This window comes from Hyaena hyaena, unplaced genomic scaffold (genome assembly GCF_003009895.1).
Source record: "Hyaena hyaena isolate Hyena2069 unplaced genomic scaffold, ASM300989v1 scaffold_370, whole genome shotgun sequence".
Lineage (NCBI taxonomy): Eukaryota > Metazoa > Chordata > Mammalia > Carnivora > Hyaenidae > Hyaena > Hyaena hyaena.
Window position 1 is genome coordinate 1,462,308 of NW_024081001.1, and position 23,127 is coordinate 1,485,434.

At 46.2% G+C, this 23,127-nt stretch overlaps 1 protein-coding gene across 1 annotated transcript in view; it reads left to right on the forward strand.

Moving 5' to 3' along the window:
- Positions 1-18,754, forward strand: part of LOC120244098 (dihydropyrimidinase-related protein 2) — a 76,013-nt gene extending 57,259 nt beyond the window's left edge. The window contains exons 9-14 of the mRNA XM_039250438.1: positions 2,633-2,789; positions 3,234-3,375; positions 10,048-10,218; positions 15,182-15,361; positions 16,728-16,893; positions 18,220-18,754. Coding sequence (XP_039106369.1) covers positions 2,633-2,789; positions 3,234-3,375; positions 10,048-10,218; positions 15,182-15,361; positions 16,728-16,893; positions 18,220-18,311 — 908 coding nt within the window. The 3' untranslated portion in view covers positions 18,312-18,754. The remainder of the gene's footprint in view (positions 1-2,632; positions 2,790-3,233; positions 3,376-10,047; positions 10,219-15,181; positions 15,362-16,727; positions 16,894-18,219) is intronic.
- The last annotated feature ends 4,373 nt before the right edge of the window (positions 18,755-23,127 follow it).

The following is a 23,127-nucleotide window of genomic DNA, read 5'->3' on the forward strand; positions in this document are numbered from 1 at the left end:
GAGAGGTACTAGGGGGCCATGAGTCCTGGGTGGCCCCGCACCTATGCACCTACCTCTCACAGGAGGAGGAGGCTTTCTACAGGATGGTTTAACTCCTGCCCCACCTTTGGGGGCTAACAAAATCAGTGGAAAGCCAGCAAGGACCTCTGAATCCCTTGAAATTTGAACAGGACAGAGCTGGAATGAGCGACATGATGTCTCCCTCCTTCTCCCATATTCCCGTCTTAGCCCGGCCCTGGCCAAGGAGTCCTGGCTCAGCCTGGGCCCAGAGAGGCAGGTTCTGGTCTCCTGTTCTGGGTTTTCCAGAGGCTGCAGGCTGGCTTCATTCCTTCGCAGGGAGGTGCACGTTCCCATGCAGCGAGAATGAGAATGAACGAGGGCCCAGCCCGGTCCAAGTTGTGTTTTGCAGAGTGAGCTGAAGGCCTTAGTCAAGGGCACTAGCACTTGTGGGTTCCAGGAGGTGTTCCAGGAACCAGCTGCCCCTCATGCTAAAGCTCCTGAAGGCAGGACTACAGGGCAGGTTCGGGGAGAGGGGGAGCCATGGCAAGTCACAGGAAAATCCAGGAAATGCTCCTGCTTAACCAGTGAGTTTCAAAGAAGGTCTAACCAGCCTCTTTCTCTGAGCAGTTCCTCTCTTTCTAACCTTCCCAACCAAAGCAGGAAACCTTTAGGATTACAGATCCTTTGTTTTCCTAATGACCTGCTGACACCTTCTCTCCTGGCTGGGTCCAGAGAGCTATACTCAGCTCACACAGTTGCAGTGGATGTGCAAACCAAAAGCCAGGAGCCTCAGGTCCTGTGAGAGCCAAGGGGCTCAGCCACTTGCACTTCCTAAGTGGCCCTGGCGACAGCGAAGGCCTGCTCCTTGTGCAGGGTTTTTCCACTTCCGGAGGAGCTGAGGCAGTTTGGGCAGCTGCCAGCTGGCTTGAGTGGGTCAGGAACTCAGGAGCCCTTCCAGATGCTTCTAAGTTTTGGCCCTTTCCTGCCTGAGGGCTTCCCGCTGTGTGAGGCTTCCCCCAGGTTCTGGAGCCGTGGATTGGTTTCTCCTGCCTGGGGATCCTTACTGATTTCCTTGATTTCAAGTGAGCTGCCTGCCCGTGGCCTCTAATGCTCCCTGGCTGGAGGGCGGCTCCTTTGTGAAATTCCTGAGGCTGGAGGGGGCCAGCTCCAGAGCAGCAGAGAGGGTGTTGTACTATATTATCTGGAGAGCAGTCCTTGGAAGAGGCTGGGGAGAGGAAAGGAGTTGCATTCCTGGCTGGGAAGTGTTTGACCTTGGAGAAGAGGGAATCCTGAGGGGACTGCTGTGGAGGACGGGGGGTCAGCCCTCCGTATGATGGGAGGAGGTGAGGAGAAGCACATTCTTAATAGTGGCAAGGCTGGCCTAAGTGAAGTTCCAGCCCTGATGCCTTCAATTAAGAAACCATTACACCGTTTCATCAGTTCGACATACCTTTATTGAGTGCCTACTATGTGAAGACTGACTCTTTTTCTTCAGGAATTCTCCTTCAAGTGGAGAATCAAAAAATCCCAAACTGGATGATTATTGGAAGGGATGAGCTTTGATATGACACTGGAAAATGAAGGGCATTCGATGCTTCAGGGAGGAGTTTATTTCCATTCTTGAAAGCAAAAGAGCTCCGTAGGGCTTTATGCAAGAGAAGGGCTTGGGAAGATTATGCATAGGGAAGATCATTCTGGAAGTATCCTGGAGAATTAGCAAAGAGGCAGGGAAGAAAGTTGGGAAAGCAAAAGTAAACCTGAAGTCCAGTTGGGAGGTTCTGTTGGAATGAGCTGGGGAGAAAGGAAGAAGGCCTGATGGAAGGGAAGGAATGTGAGGTGGAAAGGGAAGGATGTATTTATGGTGCTGAAGCATGGGCCTTCAGTGGGTTGATGACTCCTGACTTTCTGGCTTGCACCTGAATGGACAGAGAGGAGGACATGATTTGAGTGAGCATCAGGGAATCGACATTCTTGGACAGTATGTTAAGTTGGACCAAGCTTCCAAATATGCTAACGCCTATGTGGCATAACTGTGCAGAGCCCTTTATTTCTGTCTCACCAAGTTGGCACTGCATCTGGTGGCTCTTAAGGACAGCTGCCTTCAGGCAGTGACTCCATGATCAGGCTGGCTCTTGGACCCATCTGGAGGGCTGTATAAATTTTCTCAAATGCCTCAGCCCGCTGATACCATGTCTACCTTCCTCTCTCAGCCCAGGAGCCAGAGCCAGACAGTGCCCAGAGGGCTGGCAGTGTTGGGAGGCAGAGAAAGTGTTTGGTAAGCAACAAGGTCAAGTTTGGGGGTCACCCCAAAATAAGAGTGTCAACAGCCCTCAGGACTGGGTGCTTGAATGCATTCTGAGCTGGGGATTGTTAGGAGACATGGGAGTCAGCAGTGCAGTAGGTGGGAGAGTGTGTTGAGTTTCAAGAGCGGGGGCCCAGAGGTGGAGTCATGGGGAGCGCACGTTCAATTGGTGACTTTGGCCGGTGGACATGTTTGGCCACGTGTGTCCTTGCGTCTGAGAGAGGGTGCAAGGGATGGTGAGCTATTGGCCTGCTGCCAGACGGTGGTGGTTCCTAGTAGGGTGGTTTCTTTCCCTTGTGTCCTACTGAGCTTTGTCTTCCCATGTGTCAGGAACCGTCGTGTATGGTGAGCCCATCACCGCCAGCTTGGGGACTGATGGCTCCCACTACTGGAGCAAGAACTGGGCCAAGGCCGCCGCTTTTGTCACCTCCCCACCCCTGAGCCCTGACCCAACCACCCCGGACTTTCTCAACTCCTTGCTGTCCTGGTAAGTTTTGGTGACATGTTCACACTCCCCCTTCTCAGGCTCTCCTTGGACCAGACTGACTTGTCCGGGGCCAGCCTGGTGGGCAGAGTCAGCCTTGCAAACAGATCTCTGTTCTCCAAATTCAGATAGCCAAGCGGTAATGGGGGATTATCACTCTGACGCTGTCCTTCAGGGAAATTCTAGGTAAAACTCTTGGGCTGTCTTGAGAGTCAACCAGAGGGGATGAATAAAGGATTAGAAGGGTTCCACTGTGGTGCCTCACAGAGTAGATGTAGATCTACAGCAGTAGTACGCAGCTTCGGTACCACGTCCCTTCTTCCCAGAATTTCCTATCTCCTGAGGGCTGTTTCTAAATCTTTCAGTGGCCTCACAAGTTAAAAAAATATGTCCAAGGATGACTTGGGGTGTAAGATGAGTTAAGCCAGCAGTGTACTTTCCTTCCAGTGGAGATCTTCAGGTCACTGGCAGCGCCCATTGCACATTCAACACTGCCCAGAAGGCTGTAGGAAAGGACAACTTCACCCTGATCCCTGAAGGCACCAATGGCACGGAGGAGCGGATGTCCGTCATCTGGGATAAAGCTGTGGTAAGGAGCAGGGGCCTCACTCGGGGATTAGTGTCCACTTCCCCCTGCCCCTTGTCTGAGGGCCATGAGTCTCATGGAAGCCTTGATGTGGCAGCTGAGAAAATTCTAGAAGCTGGTGCTTCTGTGACAATATTTTTTAGGTTTGGGAATCCAAGACCACTCCTTATAGGCCTTCTTTTCCTAAATAATACCTATGTATTTCTTACCTTTATCATCTGTGAACCAGTGAGACTGAAAAACAAACAAACAAACCCCGAGACTCTAAAATATGACTTTGGGGTGCGTAGGTGGCTCAGTCATTTGAGCAACGAACTTCAGCTCCGGTCATGATCTTGTGGTTTGTGAGTTCAAGCCCCACATCAGGCTCTGTGATGACAGCTCAGAACCTGGAACCTGCTTCAGATTGTCCCCCTCTCTCCCTGTCTCTCCCCCACTCACGCCTATCTCTGTCTCAGAAATAAACAAACATTAAAAAATTTAAAAAAGAAAGAATAATAAAAAATATGACTTTTTTGATCAGTCAGGAAGAAACTTCCTTAACAACCTGGCGACTGTCTCAGTCAATCTTCTACTCTGGGAAATGGACACAATTTCCTTAAAACTGTCTGTTAGGGCTCCCTAGAGTTTGCATTTCTGCCCGCTCCAGACTCTGGCAGGCCTGCTTTGAACATAGACCAGCTTCTTGGGGGGCTTCAGGCTTTTCCATTTTCAGTGTTTGAAAGAACAGGTTTTTCTGTTTCTTAATGATTTGTTTAGAGTACAGAAGCCATATATCCTCATTCCAAAAAGAATAAGAAAATGAGTAAAAACCCCTTTCAGATAACTACAAGGAAGATTTTGGGAAACATCTTCTCAGTTTTTGCCAGTACAAGAGTGTACATACATGTATCATATATGTGTGAGTATGTAGGTAACATTGGCAACATATGTACTGTTTTGGGCTTGTTTTATTATTTTTAAAAAATTTTCCTTAATAGTTTATTGTCATTTGGTTTCTATATAACACCCAGTGCTCATCCCAACAAGTGCCCTCCTCCATGCCCATCACCCCCCTTCCCCTCTCCTCCACCCCTATCAGCCCTCAGTTTGTTCTCAGCATCAAGAGTCTCACATGGTTTGCCTCCCTCCCTCTCCAACTATTTTTCCCCTTCTGGTCCTCTGTTAAGCTCTTCCTAATCCACCTATACATGCAAACATATGGTGTCTGTCCTTCTGTGCCTGACTTATTTCGCTCAGCATAATACCCTCAGTTCCCATCCATGTTGCTACACATGGCCAGATTTTTCATTCTTTCTCATTGCTATGTAGATAATCCACATCTTCTTGATCCATTTATCCGTTGATGGACACTTAAGCTCCTTCCATGTTTTGGTTATTGTGAGAGTGCTGCTATGAACATTGGGGTACATGTGCCCCTATGCACTTATGTATCCCTTGGGTAAATGGGTCATAGGGGAGTTCTGTTGTTAGCAGTGCTATTGCTGGGTCATAGGGGAGTTCTATTGTTAATTTTTTGAGGAACCTCCACACTGTTTTCCAGAGGGGCTGCACCAGTTTACATTCCCACCAACAGTATAGGAGGGTCCCCATTTCTTCACATCCTCGTCAGCATCTGTAGTCTCCTAATTTGTTCATTTTAGCCACTCTGACTGGCATGAGGTGGTATCTCTGTGGTTTTGATTTGTATTTCCCTGATGATGAGGGATGCTGAGCATTGTTTCATGTGTCTGTTGGCCATCTGGATGTCCGTTTTGGAGAAGTGTCTGTTCATGCCTGCTGCCCATTTCTTTACTGGATTATTTGTTTTTCGGGTGTGGAGTTTGGTGAGTTCCTTTTTGATTTTGGATACTAGGCCTTTATCCGATATGTCATTTGCAACTATCTTTTCCCATTCTGTCAGTCACCTATTCGTTTTATGGATTGTTTCCTTTGCCATGCAGAAGCTTTTTATATTGATGAGGTCCGAATAGTTCATTTTTGCTCTTGATTCCCTTGCCTTTGGGGAGGTGTCAAGTAAGAAATTGCTGCAGTTGAGGTCAAGGAGGTTGTTTCCTGTTTTCTCCTCTAGGGTTTTGATGGTTTCCTGTCTCACGTTCAGGTCCTTTATCCATTTTGAGTTTATTTTTGTGTATGGTGTGGGAAAATGATCTAGTTTCATTCTTCTGCATGTTGCTGTCCAGTCTTCCAGCACCATCTGTTAAAGAGGCTGTCTTTTTTCCATTGGATATTTTTTCCCACTTTGTCAAAGATTAGTTGGCCATACATTTGTGGGTCCAGTTCTAAGGTCTCCATTCTATTCCATTGGTCTATATGTCTGTTTTTGTGCCAGTACCATACTGTCTTGATGATTACAGCTTTGTAGTAGAGGCTAAAGTCTGGGATTGTGATGTCTCTTGGGGTCTTTTGTGGTTTCATACAGATTTTAGGATAGTTTGTTCTAGTTTTGAGAAGAATGCTGGTGCAATTTTGATTGGGATTGCATTGAATGTGTAGGTTGCTTTGGGTAGAAATGACATTTTAACAATGTTTATTCTTCTGATCCATGAGCATGGAATGTTTTTCCATTTCTTTGTGTCTTCTTCAATTTCCTTCATAAGCTTTCTATAGTTTTCATCATACAGATCTCCTATATCTTTGGTTAGGTTTATTCCTAGGTATTTTATGGTTTTTTGTGTAATTGTGAATGGGATCAGTTTCTGATTTATCTTTCTGTTGCTTCATTATTGGTGTATAAAAATGCAGCCAATTTCTATATGTTGATTTTGTACCCTGCAACTTTGCTGAATTCATGGATCAGTTCTAGTAGGCTTCTGGTGGAGTCTGTCGGGTTTTCTATGTAGAGTATCATGTCATCTGGGAAGAGTGAAAGTTTGACTTCCTCTTTGCCAATTCTAATGCCTTTGATTTCCTTTTGTTGTCTGATTGCTTATGCTAGGACTTCCAGCACTATGTTGAACAATAGTGGTAAGAGTGAACATCCCTGTCGTGTTCCTGATTTCAGGGGGAAAGCTCTCAGTTTTTCCCCATTGAGGATGATGTTAACTGAGGGCTTCTCATAAATGGCTTTTATGATGTTTAAGTAAGTTCCCTCTATCCCGACTTTCTCAAGGGTCTTTATTAAGAAGGGATGCTGTATTTTGTCAAATGCTTTTTTTGCATCTATCAACAGGATCATATGGTTTTTATCTTTTCTTTTGATAATGTGATATATCACACTGATTGATTTGCGAATATTGAATCAGCCCTGTAACCCAGGAATGAATCCCACTTGATTATGGTGGATAATTCTTTTTATATGCTGTTGGATTCGATTTGCAAGTATCTTGTTTAGGATTTTTGCATCCATGTTCATCACAGATATTGGCCTGTAGTTCCCTTTTTTTGCTGAGTCTCTGTCTGGCTTGAGAATCAAAGTGGTGCTGGCTTCGTACAATAAGTCTGGAAGTTTTCCTTCAATTTCTATTTTTTGGAATAGCTTGAGAAGAATGGGTATTAATTCTGTTTTAAATGTCTGGTAGAATTCCCCAGGGAAGGCATCTGGCCCAGGGCTCTTATTTGTTGGGAGATTTTTGATAACTGATTCAATTTCTTCACTAGTTATGGGTCTGTTCAGATTTTCTATCTGTTCCTGTGTGAATTTTGGTAGTGAATGTGTGTTTAGGAATTTGTCCATTTCTTCTAAGTTGTCCAGTTTGTTGGCATATAATTTTTCATAGTATTCCCTGATAATTTCTTGTATTTCTGAGGGATTGGTTGTAATAAGTCCATTTTCATTCATGATTTTGTCTGTTTGGGTGCTCTTTCTTTTCTTTTTGAGAAGCCTGGCTAGAGGTTTGTCAATTTTGTTTATTTTTTTCAAAAAACCAACTCTTGGTTTCATTGATCTGTTCACCTATTTTTTTGGATTCTATATTGTTTATTTCTGCCCTGCTTTTTATTATTTCTCTTCTCCTCCTGGGTTTGGGGTGCTTTTGTTGCTCTGCTTCTAGTTTCTTTAGGTGCACTGTCAGATTTTTGTATTTGCGCTTTTTCTAATTTCTTGAAATAGCCCTGAAGTGCAATGTACTTTCCTCTTAGGACTGCCTTTGCCGCATCCCATAGAGTTTGGATTGTTGTATTTTCATTTTCATTTTCATTTGTTTCCATATATTTTTAAATTTCTTCTCTATTTGCCTGATTGGCCCATTTGTTCTTTAGTAGGGTGTTCTTTAACCTCCATGTTTTTGGAGGTTTTCCAGACATCTTCCTGTGGTTGATTTCAATTTTCATAGCATTATGATCTGAAAGTGTGCATGGTATGATCTCAATTCTTTTATATTTATTGAGGGCTGCTTTATGTCCCAGTATGTGATCTATCTTGGAGAATGTGCCATGCACACTTGAGAAGAAAGTGAACTCCATGGCCTCAGGATGTAGAGTTCTAAATATATCTGTCAAATCCATCTGGTCTAATGTGTCATTCCCGTCCATAGTGTCTTTAGTGATTTCCTGTCTAGTTGATCTATCTATTGCTGTAACTGGAGTATTAACGTCCCTTGCTATTAGCACATTCTTGTCCATAAGATTGTTTTTGTTTGTGATTAATGTTTTATGTATTTGGATGCTTACATATTTGGTGCATAGACATTTATAATTGTTACCTCTTCCTGATGGATAGACCCTGTAATTAGTATATAATGTGGGCTTGTTTTAAAACAGTGTCATGACAATGTCCTCACATCCTTAAATATACTTAAAAAACTTGGTCATTAGTAGCAGAAGATTCCATCCTAATGCTGGACCATAATTCATTTGTAATTCTTTGAGCATTTATTTAAGTTTATACATTTTTGAGAGAGAGATCAGGGGAAGGGCAGAGAGAGAGGGAGAGAGAGAATCCCAGTCAGGCTCTGTGCTATCAGCACAGAGACAGATGTGAGGCTCAAATTCACGAACCGTGAGACCATGACCTGAGCCGAAATCAAAAGTCAGATAGTTAACAACTGAACCACTGGGTGCCTCTATGTTGTTTTCTGTTTTTTGTTTTTTGTTTTTAACTGGGATGAACATCTTGTAAACACCTCCTTAGATAGATCTTTAATGGTGCTCGTAGGAGAAATTTCTAGAAGTGGTATTTCCTGGGCCAAAGGGTGTGTATATATATATTTTTGTTTTTTTTAATTTTTTTAAAAATTTATTTATTTCTGAGAGACAGAGAGACAGCGTGAGCAGGGGAGGGTCAGAGAGAGAGGGAGATACAGAATCTGAAACAGGCTCCAGGCCCTGAGCTGGCAGTAAGCACAGAGCCTGACCCACGGACCGTGAGATCATGACCTGAGCCGAAGTTAGATGCTTAACCAACTGAGCCACCCAGGCACCTTGGGGGTGTGTATTTTTAAGGCTTTTGCTATATATCGCCAAAGCTTCTTCCAGAAAGATTACACCAATTTGAATGTTGCCAGCAGTATGTGACATTTTCTTCTACCAGGTCCAAATTGGTATTATCCTCAAAAAATAGAACTTTGCCCATCAGATGGGTGAATTTGTTTTACATTTTAAGCTCGTTGGTAACTGATTAAAGTGAACTTTTTTCATGTGCTTATTGGCCATATGTATTTTTCTCTCTCTTAATACTGGCTTGTTTTTCTCCTAGCTTTAGAGTAGTTTCCCTAACTCAGAGACTGACAGTCATTTTCTCTGATTCTGCATTTAAAGGGAAGAGGAATATAAGCTGTAGAGATGAGAAACTGCAGGGCAGTGCGTGAGGAAACTGATGAGCATCTACAGCATGACACGGATGCCCAGACCGGGTGCTGGGACCAGTCTCGGATCTCTAGGTTGGCTAGACTGCAAGCCTGGGCCTATGCCTGTAGTTTTGAAAAGGACAGTCATTCAGGCCAAATGTTTCCTTTTTTTTAAATGTTTATTTATTTTGAGAGAGAGAGATTGAGAATCCCAAGTAGACTCCACACTGTCGGCACAGAGCCTGATGTGGGGCTCAAACTCATGAACTGTGAGATTATGACCTATGCTGAGATCAAGAGTTGGACGCTTAACCAACTAAGCCACCTAGGCACCCCGAAGCGATGTTTCCTGAAGAGGCATTGCAGCCCCTTCAGAAATGTTTTTTTAACTTTTCACTATCAGATAATTATAGATGCAGGGGTAGTAAACAAAGACAGGACAGAGAGGTCCTGTGTACCCTTCCTCCAGTTTCACCAAAGTATGATTATGGTACCTTATCAAAGCCTACACATTGAATAGCGGCGCAGTGTGTGTGTGTGTGTGTGTGTGTGTATGGCTCTGTCATTTTGTCATATGTAGGCTCATGTAGCCACCACCACAATCAAGACCCAGACTTCCTCCATCACCCCAAACACCCCCGATGTGTTGTCCTGTGATAGCCACACTGGCCCCTAAGCCCTGGAGGAATCTCCACCTTGCCCCTCATCTGTCTTCCGTCTCTGTCACTTTGTTATTTTGAGAGTGGGATACAAATAAAAACCATATGGTATGTGGCCTTTTGACGTTGGTTCTTTCACTCAGCACAATGCCCTTACATCTGTCTAAATTGTGTTGTGTATCCAAAGCATGTGCCTTTTTTTTTTTTTTTTTTTTTTTACTAAGTCACATTGCCCCTTTCAACTTTGTAACCCACATTTGATGTTTGTGTGTGCGTGCTTTGCTCCTCAGGTCACGGGGAAGATGGATGAGAACCAGTTTGTGGCCGTGACCAGCACCAATGCAGCCAAAGTCTTCAACCTGTACCCCCGGAAAGGCCGCATTGCTGTGGGATCCGATGCTGATCTGGTCATCTGGGACCCCGACAGTGTGAAAACCATCTCTGCCAAGACCCACAACAGTGTAAGTCCTGTTATACTGCACGGATCAATCTGAATGAATTATAGTTACAGAAAGAGACTGAGGCAGGAAGAGTCCCCAGAACTTACTGTGATAGGAATGAACCCCAGGATATATTACATATTTTCCTGTGATATATTATAACTTGCAATTTGTTGAGAAAAAAATAGCTACCTCCTTATCTTTGGTGAGGTCAGTAAATCAGTACGACTGTTACTCTTATCCCCATTTTGGAGTTCCACAGACTCTTTATAGATGGAGGTCTTTGTCTGTAGACCTTCAGAGCCTCTAAAGTCATCCCAGGACATCAGAAGCTTCTGGAAGTTGGGCACCATCCCATGGGTGCAGAGGTTGGGTGCAGGACCTCTCATGCAGTGCTTGCCAGAAGGGACCTGCATCAAACATTCAGATGTCCACTCTGAGATGCGCACTTTGATTCTTTTAAGCCACTGCTTTCTCCTGTCAATGTTGCTGGACATAAACCTAACAACAGATGCTCTTTCTTGTCCTAAAGGAGTTCATTGACTTTGACTTCTTCCCAAATAGAAGAACTACCTCCAACAGCTATTCTGATCAGGATTTTAGGATCTGTAGTTTTGGGTATCTCTTGCTTCTTATTCTACACTGCAAAGCTTGGGGATGTCCTGTGTATTAATTGGACGTTAGGCAAGGGGCTTCATGTCATGTCTCGGGCTCCTCAGCGGACCTGGGTTTAGATGAGGTCTCTGACTGTCCTGTGATTCTCTGAGGTCAGCTCTGCCTCTGTGAGATACCTTTGGTTCTTCATAGAAAAAACTGTGTGTGTGTTGTGTGTGTGTGTGTGTGTGTGTGTGTGTGTGTGTGTGTGTGTGTTAAATAATAAAAGAAAATACACAAAGGGAATGCTTTGGAAAAGAAACGGGCCTAGGACCGGAGTGTTTTGTGGTAGAAATCTTATTAGAAATTCATTAAGAAATCTTAATGAATGGAGAGCATGTTCTAGGTAAAGATCAAAATGAAAAGCTGGGCAAATAGGGAATCTGATTCTAGATGGTCCACCCCAGAGAGCCTGGGCCACCAAATACTGACACCTCCCCCAAGTGCCACAGCAGGTCTAGGGTGGGCTTCAGGCATCCCTCCAGGACAGCCCTGGGCCTTTTGCTGCATCCCAAGCCTGTCCTGTGTGGACAGAGGTGCATGGGCTATGGGGCTTACCTCTAGCTTCTGTGGACACCTGTAGGTGCCTCGATGGCGGATGTCTTTTAGGAAGGTTGCTCAGCTTTCAATATGTAGAGATAACTTTTTTCTTCCTTCCGCATTGGCTGGCTTAGCTTCCTGGCACAACCTTATAGCCATGGCTACTTGTTACTTGGGTCACAATACTTTGGGGGTCCAGAATGGCCTCTGCAGGCAGAGCTTCTGGGGTCCTGCCCAGGGAACCTACCTGTTTTTATTCATTAACATCACAGTCCCATTTCTTCTTTGTCTGGCCTTTTCAATAAAGGGGTGGCACCATTACTGCAATTGGGAAGATAAGTAAATGGAAGGTTTGAGAGCTAAGTCACCAGTGTGACGTTACATAGCTATTTTGTGGTAGAGCCAGAATTAGAAGCCCAAATGCTCCAGGGTTCTTCCCTACCAGATTGCAGGTGCAGCCTCTTGGTCAGGCTTAGACGGAGGAAATGCTTCCCCTTCCCTTCTGCAGAGATGATAGAGAGGGTGAACTGGACTCATTATGTAAGCTGCACATGACGTCGCTCGGGAGTTTGCCTTTGGAGCCCTTCACCTGGCAGGAGAGAGGATGTGAAAAATCGAGAAGACAGATTCTGCCGTTCACTCATCACCCTCAAACCTTTTGAGACCAATAGCATTGGCCTGCCTTTATTCCCAGGCAACTCCACGTAGGGGAAGTGCCTCTTTTCTGTCCTCACCTGATTCCAAGAGTCCATACCGAGCACGTCTGTGCAGCATTAATCATCCGGGAAAATACAATGAGAGGCTTTCCCCATGTAATACCATGTTTCATACCACCGGGCTAATTAGCTTTAATTTGGAGGATTTAGCTAACTATTACTGAGAGCCCTATTGCTAAGCCTTTGCTTGGATTTTCTGGCATCCAGCCAGATGAGTAATTTTAGGGAGCCAGGGTGGATGTAAGTTAAAAATGTCTCTACCTGCTGAGCAGCACAGCCTCACTACCCACTGGTGTGACAGGGTAGTTTCTGTATATCCTGAGCTGTGATCTGACCATTGGGCTTGTTAATTTTGAGTCACTTAGGCTCATGGGGCTGGTTTTTCCCATCTTGGGTTTTTTTTTTTTTTAATGTTTATTTATTTTTGAAGGAGAGAGAGACAGAGAGTGAGGGAGGAGCAGAGAGATGGGGAGACACACAATCCAAACCAGCGCAGAGCCTGATGCAGGGCTTGAACTCAAAAACTGTGAGATCATGACCTGAGCCGAAGTCGGATGCTCAGCCGACTGAGCCACCCGGGTGCCCCTGGTTCTTCCCATCTTGTAAAAATGAGAGATGGCTCAAAGCCCTTGTAGGCATTTGTGATCAGTCATTTAAAGGCAGTTAAACTCAATATATGTGTCTTATGCTGGCTTTGTCACTAAAGAGCTTGCCGTCTTATTGGGAAAGGACAATTAAAAAAAAAAAAAAAAACGGGCTGTGGAGGAGTGAGCATTACCTAAATGCCTGGTCCGTGCCAAGTAATGTGCTCGATGCTTTTCCTCATTTCATTTCATTGAATGTTGGTGCCAGGGCCATGAGGCAGGCTTTATCCCTGGTGGACGAGGAGCTGAGGGGCTTCTCCTGAGTCACGCAGCTGAGGCCTGGCAGGATGGGATACGAGCCCAGGGTGACGGCCCCATGTCCTGAGTTGCCTCCAGCCCTTCGGTGAGGTGCAAGAGGAGCTTGTTGGAGTGTAGACTCTTAGCTGTGGAGTGGCCCGGAAGAGAGAGGGCTTGATGCCCTCAGACAGTGACGCACACCCTGTCAGAGGCCAGCTGAGGGAGGATAGGCTCCTGACATTACGATCTACACACATCGGTCACTCTTGTCAGGGCCACAGAAGCCCTGGGGGAGAGGCAGATAAAGAAACAAGCTCTGGGGCAGGAGTCAAGTGATCCCGCTCAGGGGTCACACACAACGCCTGGATTCCACCCAGCCTGAGACGCCTCTGATTTGAAGGTGTCCCCCAAGTTGACGGACCACTGTGAGAGAAAGCACACCAAAATGGGGGGTGTAACGCAAGTTTCCTCTGCAGGTACACTGCGCTGCCAGGGAGGGGCTCAGTTCATTCTAGAGCCACGGTGTGCACAGCTCTGTAGCTGTGAGACATGCTGATTTCAGGTAGGGAAGGCAATCTCAGGCTTGGGGCCCACACTTTGGTCCTGGAACGCATGTGTGGAGCCCCCTTCCACCCCCTAGGTTCCTCTGCCTCATTTCTTGGGTACCTTCCATGGGATTCCTTTGAGTCTCAGAGCAGTGCAGACAGCCTGTCATTGCACGTTTTTTTAATATATATTTTTAAAAATAAATATTAATTTTGAGAGAGAGAGAGAGAGGAAGGGGCAGAGAGAAAGAATCCCCAGGCAGACTCTATGCTGTCAGCACAGAGTCAAATGTGGGGCTCAAACCCATGAAACTTGAGATCATGACCTGAGCCAAAACTGAGAGTTGGACACTTAACCGACCAAGCCATCCTGGCGCCCCCTTCCTGGCGGTTTTTAGTCAACACCCCTGCATTTTGACACTGAACATGAGCTGTTAAGCCAGGCTGGCGCTTCCCCAGACTTCTAGCCACCACACCAAGCAGAGATCTCCTGAACTACAGTGACCCGTGACAGTTCTCCATTCACAGACTGACTCCTTTAGTGTGGATAACCTGGTCTGACTTTCCCCAGAAGGCCAGGCTGCCTTGTGAGGGTAGAGCGGCCTGTTGAGTCTCCGGCCACAGCCATTTGTCCCAGTGCACAGCGCAGGCAGGAGGAAGCGGGGGGCATTGCGGGTAAGTGGCAGTGGGTGAGTCGAAGCTGTGGGATGGGACTGTGGCATGTAAGAGTAGTGCTTCCCCTTTTCTATTCCTTGTTCTGCAACAACAAACTCATATGCCTGTCAGGTTCCCACATATTTTCCAGGAGGGAGCATGGAGAGGTCACTCTACAAAGCTTGAAGCTAACAGGATCGCTGCACTGGGGCGCCTGGGTGGCTCAGTCAGTTGAGTGTCTGACTTCAGCTCAGGTCATGATCTCACAGTCTGTGAGTCTGAGCCCTACATTGGGTTCTGTGTTGACAGCTCAGAGCCTGGAGCCTGTTTCAGATTCTGTGTCTCCCTCTCTCTCTGCCCCTACCTTGCTCACACTCAGTCTCTCGCTCTCTCAAAAATAAATATTTAAAATAAAAGGATCACTGCATAATCCTGGAAGTTAGCTAGACTACAAATATGTTATTGAAGGCATGGCCCAAGTTGCCACGGTCTTTTTCTTCTGGGTCTGCCGTGTAACCACATCTCTGACAGATTAGAACACTGGGAAAGCCAGTGGGAAAGCCTGTCCATGGATGGCTCATTTCAAAATGAAACGTCCAACTTGCTCAGAGAAAGCCTTTGGGTTTTAGCCTGACTGGAGCTTGAGTCCGTGAGGACAGATCCGCTGCTCATACAAGGGATCATTTTCTTTAGGTTCGTGTTGCCTTTACAAGCCTTCATCTTTTCCATACAGTTTTTCTGTTCCAGCCGTCCCCCCTGCCCCTCGCCTCGCAAATTTTGGAGAAGTAGGGGATGATTCGTCCCTATTCTAGACAGGGAAATCAAGACAGACAGATGAGGTGCCTGCCAGGGTGGTCAGTCGGGACAGGACTTCATTTCTGGGCCTTTGTTTCATCTGCGTGATACTGAGCAGGGGGCGCCACCAGACTGAATCTCACTTGAATCTCACCAGGACAATGCGGTATGCTAACGTTTACGCGCTCTCTCTTCATAGGCTCTTGAGTACAACATCTTTGAAGGCATGGAGTGCCGTGGCTCCCCACTGGTGGTCATCAGCCAGGGGAAGATCGTCCTGGAGGATGGCACCCTTCACGTCACTGAAGGCTCTGGGCGCTACATTCCCCGGAAGCCCTTCCCTGATTTTGTTTACAAGCGTATCAAGGCGAGGAGCAGGGTGAGTAGCTCTGATCTTATGAACTGTTTTTATTATGGGTTAAGTTCAATTACACACGTGCTTACACTTCGAGTTAGCATATCGAGATGGGTGCAGAGGAGGGGATGGTTCAGGGATAAAGGAAAGCATGATGTTCTTATTTCAGAATATCAGCAGACAAGTCAGGTGTGTCCAAGCCAGCCAGAATGAAGTCCAACTGTGGTGTGTGCTGTGATGAGTAGTGAGGTTCAGAGGAGGCAGCCACTGCTGTGGAGTCATAGGAGAAAGTGTCATCGGGAGAGGGCATTTTGAGTTGGGTTTTTAAGGTTAAGTAGGAGTTTGACGAATCAAAGAAGGGACACAAGGTATTGGAATGTCATGAGCATGGAAAATGTATAGTGTATTCAGGGGATTGTATAGCACTGGTGCTTGGGGACCGTGAGGCAGGGAATGGATGGAGCTGCGAGGGAAGAAAGGAAGGGGGAGATTGACAAGGAAGTTGGGGGCCAGATCTTAAATATGAGATCAAACCCTCTTCGCAACATGCTTAGGGTTTCTGCCTTGGGTGTAAATTAAAGTTCCTTAGGGGGAGGATATAGGAGTGCTGATGCATAGGAGCACATGTACCCCAGTGTTCATAGCAGCACTCTCAACAATAGGTAAAACATGGAAAGAGCCTAAGTGTCCATCAACGGACAAATGGATCAAGAAGATGTGGTTTATCTATACGATGGAATACTACATGGCAATGAGAAACAATGAAATCTGGCCATGTGTAGCAACATGGATGGACCTTGAGGGTGTTATGTTGAGCGAAATAAGTCAGGCAGAGAGGGACAAATATCATATGTTTGCACGTATAGGAGGATTAGGAGGAACTTAACTGAGGAACATGGGGGAGAAGAAAGTGGGAAGCGGTGGGGGAAAGGGAGAGAGGCAAACCATGAGAGACACGTGAATGCTGAGAACAAACTGAGGACTGATGGATGTGGGGGGGAGGGGGGGTTGGGCATGGAGGAGGGCACTTGTGGGGATGAGCACTGGGTGTTATATGGAAACCAATTTGACAATAAACTATTTGTAAAAAAAAAAATAAAGAGACTCCCATATTAAAAAATTAAAAAAATAAATAAATAAATAAAGTTCCTTAGGGGGAAAATGGTGAGAGATGTTAAGTCAGTTTTTATGGAGTAACCAGCTACACGTGGTCCCTCTCCAGGGAGCTTTGGCCTGCAGCATTGGGTGCCGGCTCCTCCCTCTCGTCTGTCCCTCCGTCCGCACATCTCACAGGCCTGTCCTGGCTGCTGTTCCTTCCCTCTTAGGAGAGGTGCTGGGGAGATGTCCTCTGCGAATGTGGCCTCAGTCAATGAGCTCTTGTGTTTTGCAGCTTGCAGAACTGAGAGGGGTTCCCCGTGGCCTATACGACGGACCTGTGTGCGAAGTGTCCGTGACACCCAAGACTGTCACTCCAGCCTCCTCGGCCAAGACGTCTCCTGCCAAGCAGCAGGCCCCTCCTGTCCGGAACCTGCACCAGTCTGGATTCAGCTTGTCTGGTACTGTTATGGCCCTGTTGTTCAGGGCCCCGTTAGTGGGGCAAGCAGGTCTAGAATCTAGAATGATATTTGTGAGAGATACTAATATCCCCGTAGATGTAACTTACAGAAAATGGCCAGATGAGTTTCAGAATCTTTTTTTTTAATTTTTTTTTTTTTTTTTTTTTTTTGAGAGAGAAACAGAGCACGAGAAGGGGAGGGACAGAGTGAGAAGGAGACACAGAATCTGAAGCAGGCTCCAGGTTGTGAGCTGTCAGCACAGAGCCCGATACAAGGCTTGAACTCACAGACCATGAGATCGTGACCTGAGCCGAAGTCAGCACTTAACCAGCTGAGCCACCCAGGCTCCTGAGTTTCAGAATCTTGACATGAGTTTCTGTCGCGTATGCCATGATGCATACACTCTGTATCTCTAAAGCCCAGTATGTTAGGACGTTTCTCCAGAGTCCCGTGTCTACCCTAACAAAGTGTTGTGGAATTTTGGTCCCACGTGTGCAGTATATTGTCGTAGTTCAGCTGGTGGAATTCTGGAATTTGAATAGCTTAACTTTGTAGCCAGATGCACCCCTGCCTCGGTCCCCTCATCTGTAGAATGGGTGTAAGAGTAGTCACTGCCTCATGGGGCTGTTGAGGATTAAATGAGTTAATATACATGTGAAGTGCTTAGAACAGAGCCATTTGATAGTGGTTAGTTATTTGGATAAAGCCTATGATGTCAGGGAAGGTAAGGGAAGAGGTCCAGATGTTAAGGCTTTCCTACTTGAAACTTCCAGTCCCTCCATTTGGCCCATGGCTAGAAACCTTCCACTCTTCAAACTGCCTGAATCACAGATACGTATTTAGATCTCTATGCTATGCCAAAGAAACAGTTAATCTGATAGGGATTTTTTTTCTTGTCAGGTATTTCTAGTTTTCAGAGAGTTACCACGTATGCCACATATGGATTACCAATTTTCAAAAATTTAAAAAATAAACAACCTTAGTTTTCTCAGGAAGTGAAATGGGCATAGTAGTCTCTCTATTTTATCTCCTCCAAACAAAGCACGTTGCCATTATTTTTGATTCTTATCAGCAGAGGTACATACAGAGTTAGGGGAATAAAAAGCCAGGCTCTTGAAGCCTTCAGAAAAGCCACACTCAATTTGACTGATGAGAATAGGGGCTGGATGTAGTCTCAGTCAATAGGAAGCTGAAACTGTGGTCTTTTATATGTAGTTTACCGCAAGTATGGGCCTGGCCCTTCTTCTCTGGGGCTGGGCTGCTTGGGTGTAAAGCAGGAACTATTAGCAGGATGGGTTTTGATGGCCGCCCCTGTCTCCTCCCCAGGTGCCCAGATTGACGACAACATTCCCCGTCGCACCACCCAGCGCATTGTGGCTCCCCCTGGTGGCCGTGCCAACATCACCAGCCTGGGCTAGAGGTTCCAGGCGGCAACCTACCTGGGGATGGGGGGGTGGGGGGGCACCTGAGGACATTCTGAGACTTCCTTCCTTCCTTTTTTTTTTTTTTTGTTTCTTTTTTTGTTTTTTTGTTTTAAGAGCCTGTGATAGTTACTGTGGGGCAGCCGGTATATGGGGCTTCCTCTTGGGCCCCGCACTCCGTCCCTCACCTGGAGTCACTGACTTTGCTCACCCACTTCCCTACACATCTAAGAATATCACACCCAAGCCTATCCACCAACCCCATACACGGACTGCATCCAACACCCAGACATGCGAAACCAAGCAAATTGCAACAAGGGCGTTTGTCATCTCCATCCTCGGTTGTACTTGCTGCCATCTTCCTTTTCATGGGGGAAGGGGCGGGGAAGAGAAAGTGAATTGCCCAGAGCTGCCTTTTTTTTCTTTTTAAATTTTTAAAGTTTTCTTCATGGGGCTGGGGAGAGGGGGGATGGGGGTGGGGGAGAGTGTTGTTGTTTTTTTAATACTAAATTGGGAAACCTAATTCAATATTAATATAAGGGGTTTGAACTGGACATCCTAATGATGCAATTATGTAACTATTGAGCCCTCCAGGGTGGTTGGCAAACTCCACACTTGCCCCCTGAGAGGCTCCAAAGTGTCCACAGTGCATTCCATAGTCTTCTGGGTCAACTGTTGATAAAGGGCAGGTTTTCTTTTTGGCCTACATTCTGCTGCAGATTACATTTTTTCTTTTGGAGGATTCTCTTCTTCCTAAGCGTCTTTTCTGCACGCGCTCTCTCTCTCTCTCTCTCTCTCTGTCCTTCTCTCGTGCTCTCTCTCTCTCCCTCTCTAGCTTCTTCACTCGTGAATATTTTTATGTCCCTTTCTTTGTGTTTCCTTCAGCCCCTGTCTCTGAGGCCATGTTTTTCTCTCCGCGCCCACCCCCCCCAACATCGTCTTTCCAAATGACCAGGTCTGCTGTTTTGCTGTGGTCCTCGGAACCTGCCTGGAAGGGTTTTGTCATTGTAACCATAGTAATCTGCTGTCCTAGTCCATAAACGACTGGTGCTACCTACCTGCCACCACCAGGATGTGCGTTTGAGTTAGGGATGTCCCCAGGTGCAGTGAAGGGCCGGGCTACCCACACACTCTCACCTGGGGGCTCAGAACAGAACTTCAGACAGTAATGAGAGGTTGAAGAAACCTGAGGCTTTAGGACCTAAGGTTTTCCTCCATGCAGTGCTAACTAGCTGAATAAAGAAAGATGAGACCGAATCTGTAAATTGAGCCCCATGACCCAAGTGAGCCGATCACCCTCAAGCCAGCCACCTGCTCAGAGGTGTTGAGCTGCTGGGAATCTGACCCTGGGGCCCATTGGTTCCCAGCTAACTATCTTTTGGGGTTCCAGAGCACATTGGGGATTCTCACTCTGGGGCAAAATAAAATGTTTTTTTTTCCTTGTTCAGTTCTTTTGGAAGATACCATGCAATACAGTAGTACCCCCCCCCCTTCTACACGGGGGATATATTCCAAGGCACCCAGTGGATACCTGAAATCACAAATAGTACTGAGCTTTATATATATATTATGTTTTCCCCACACACATGCTTGTGAGAAAGTTTAATTTATAAATTAGGCACAGTAAGAGGTTAACAACAATAACTAATAATAAAATAGAATCATTGTAACAATGTAATAAACATTAGGTGACTGGTTTCTCTTTCTGAAAATACCTTATTACACTGTACTCACCCTTCTCCTGATGATGGGATTAAATGGCTACGCAAGAGATGAAGGGACGTGAAGGACATAGGCCGTGTGACGGAGCGTCAGGCTGCTACTGACCTTCGCATGGGACCCCAGAGGGAGGATCGCCTGCTCCTGGACTTCGGTTGACCCCAAATCAATGACTCCTTGAAAAGCAAGCCCACAGATAAGGGGGAGCTACTGTACAGGGAAGCCTACGAAACTCAGAAAATCCTTGCAAGATTGGACTTAAAGTCCATCTTCCTTTGCAAGGGGAAGAATCTGTTGAATGAGTGGTTAGCGTCCTGTCAGAGCTCTTGTGGGGAGAAAACCTTACAAATCAAATGTGCGCCGCCCCCCCCCAACTAGAGCGCAGGTGACCTTGTGTCCGCACCCCTGCCCTTGTTTTGGTGACCCTTCCCGCGCACTGCCTTCGTGCCTGTCCCTGTCTTTGCTTTTCTGTGTTGCATTTCCTTCCCGATAGCGTTTCCAGGTTCTCTTCAGCAACGTTCATGTGTGCAGGCTTTGCTCAAACCAAATCTGCTTTTGTAAAGTGTAACATGAAAAAGTAGGTCGTTCCTCATTCACGCTGGTCTCTCCACACGTTTTGCCTTTGGGGGTTCTGGTGGGGGGGTATATTTTCTTGTTGTTGTTGTTTATTTGTTATTTTAAACGGAAACTGCACTTTTAAAGAATCATTGGTTAACTTAATATATTTGCTTCTTTTTTCCTCTCACCTGCACTTAGAGGAAGTTTGAACAAGTCGGAAAAAAATTTTGTTTTTGTTTTTGTTTCGATTGTAAGAAACACGCAGCTCTTTCAGTATTCACTTGGGTCTTCCTGTTTTACCTGGACCAGGTCATGGTGATTTTGGTTATTTTGATTGTTTTCTTGAAACAGCTTAAAACCTGAAGATGTCTGCAGGCTGTGGAAGCATGTTTCCCCGTTGACTTGCTTTGTGTGTCTGTTAAATGAATGTCATGTAAATGCTAAAATAAATGGACAGTGTCTCTGAACGGAATAACTGCAGTGACTTGATGCTCTAAAACAGTGTAGGACTTAATAAATAGATGGTTTTTAATCCTTGAAATTGTGATTGTGACCCATGAATGGAGGAACTTTCAGTGCTGAAGCTGATAATGTGTGTAGCCAGGAGAGTACCTTTTTTTTTTGTAACCACTGTCTTAACGGCAAAATAATTATGGTTAAGAAAGAAAAGTCTCGTGTTTATTATTCCTTAAGAACTCTGTGTTATATTACCATGGAACGCCTAATAAAGCAAAATGTGGTTGTTTCAGGGGTGTGTCTGTGTCAGATGTTCAAGAAGGCACCTGCTTGGCCCCACCCTCCGGCAGTCTTCCCTTCCGGAAGCCTTCGAGGGCGTCTTTGGCCTTACTTTGGTGACAGTACCAATTTAAGAGTTTTCTAGACTCCACCCTAGAGAGGGCATGAGATCCTCCAGAATCCAGTTGCACATACAAATTTGGACGTGGGAATCTGGGAAGGACCACGGAGGGTTGGTATGGTGGCCCTTGGCTCTCTGTGCCAATATCACTGGCTCACCCTGGAAAATCCTCAAGCTCCAAGGGGGCATTAACTTGCCCCAGAGCCCAGTCAAAGAGCTTGCAGGAAAGCAGGATGTCAAGTACACATTCCTCCGCCCCAAAGCAAGTGCCAAGAATTGACATGGGGGAGGGGGGATTGAGAGCCACGCCCACCCCATCAGGCTGGCTGCTTGGCTATCTTGTAACTGGCACTGGTGTATTGGTTCTGAAGACACTGAATGAAGAGGGTGTGTGCTTGGGGCTCCCCAGGCCCATCCTATAATGGCGGGCTTTTTCCTTTCTCTTTGTTTTCCATCCAGCCCTGTCCAAAGAGGGTACAATGTGGTTTACAAACATAAATACACTATACCAAAGTTTTATTTAATTATTTATTTTTTCTTTAAAGAGAGAGACAGAGTGCGAGGTGGGGAGGGGCAGAGAGAGAGGGAGACACAAAATCCCAAGCAGTCTCCAGGCTCTGAGCTGTCAGCACCAAGCCTGAGGCGGGATCCGAATCCACAAAATGCAAGATCATGACCTGGGCTGAAGTCAGATGCTTAACCGATTGAGCCACCCAGGCGGCCCCTACCAAAGCTTTATTAACCAGAGTGTTTGAATGAAGGGAAAGTAAGAGGAGGATAAACAAGATATGGTCTGACAGGGGTTAGTACCACCCACCTGCCATGAGGTCATCACCTTGGGAGGGAACTCAGAGTATTCTAGCAATAAATACAAAAAGAGGAAATGTGGCCAGAAGATCCCTTAGTCCTTAGAAGAGCAACAGAGATTCCCGTCCTCAGCTCTGCCGGCAAGTCCCCGGCACCCCTGTACCCAGTGTCCCATGTCCAGGGCTGGCTCTTCTAGTGTGTGTACTGTATATGGTGCCAGAGCACTGCGATCCAGGAAAATAAAATCTGCCCAGGAGAGGGGGGCAAAGCTCACCTGAATGTTTATAGGATATTTGACAGGAACGGGCCCAGAGCCCATGCTCCTAGTCCCACCCTGGCCTCATCCTACACCAAGAAAGTCCTCACGCTCATGCCTGTGGACACTCAGTTCTTCCCAATCCCTAGCAAACAGCCAGCCTAAGGCTGTCCACGCCGGCTGGCGAAGCCCAAGTAGAGCGCTCGGAGGAGGCTTGGGTCCATTTGAGCAGGGAATTGGGGGAATGCTGGAGAGCAGGTGCTCAACAGAGAGTCCCGTGGACGCCACATGGCTACACAAACAGGGCCAGGCATAGAACTCTTTGGCTTTTTAGAAGCCTTAAAATATGTCTTTAGTGGGGCACCTGGGCAGCTCAGTTAGCTAAGCATCCGTCTCTTGGTTTTGGCTCAGGTCATGATCTCACAATTCATGGGTTTTGAGCCCCACGATGGACTCTATGCCCCTGGGGCAGACCTGCTTGGGAATGGCATTCTCGCTCTCTTGAAAAAAAATTTTTTTTAAATAAAATAAAATCTGTCTTTGGATCAAATCACACTGCCAAAGAGTTCTCAAAACTAAGACGGGGATAAGTTTTGATGATGTTACCGATAAGGTTT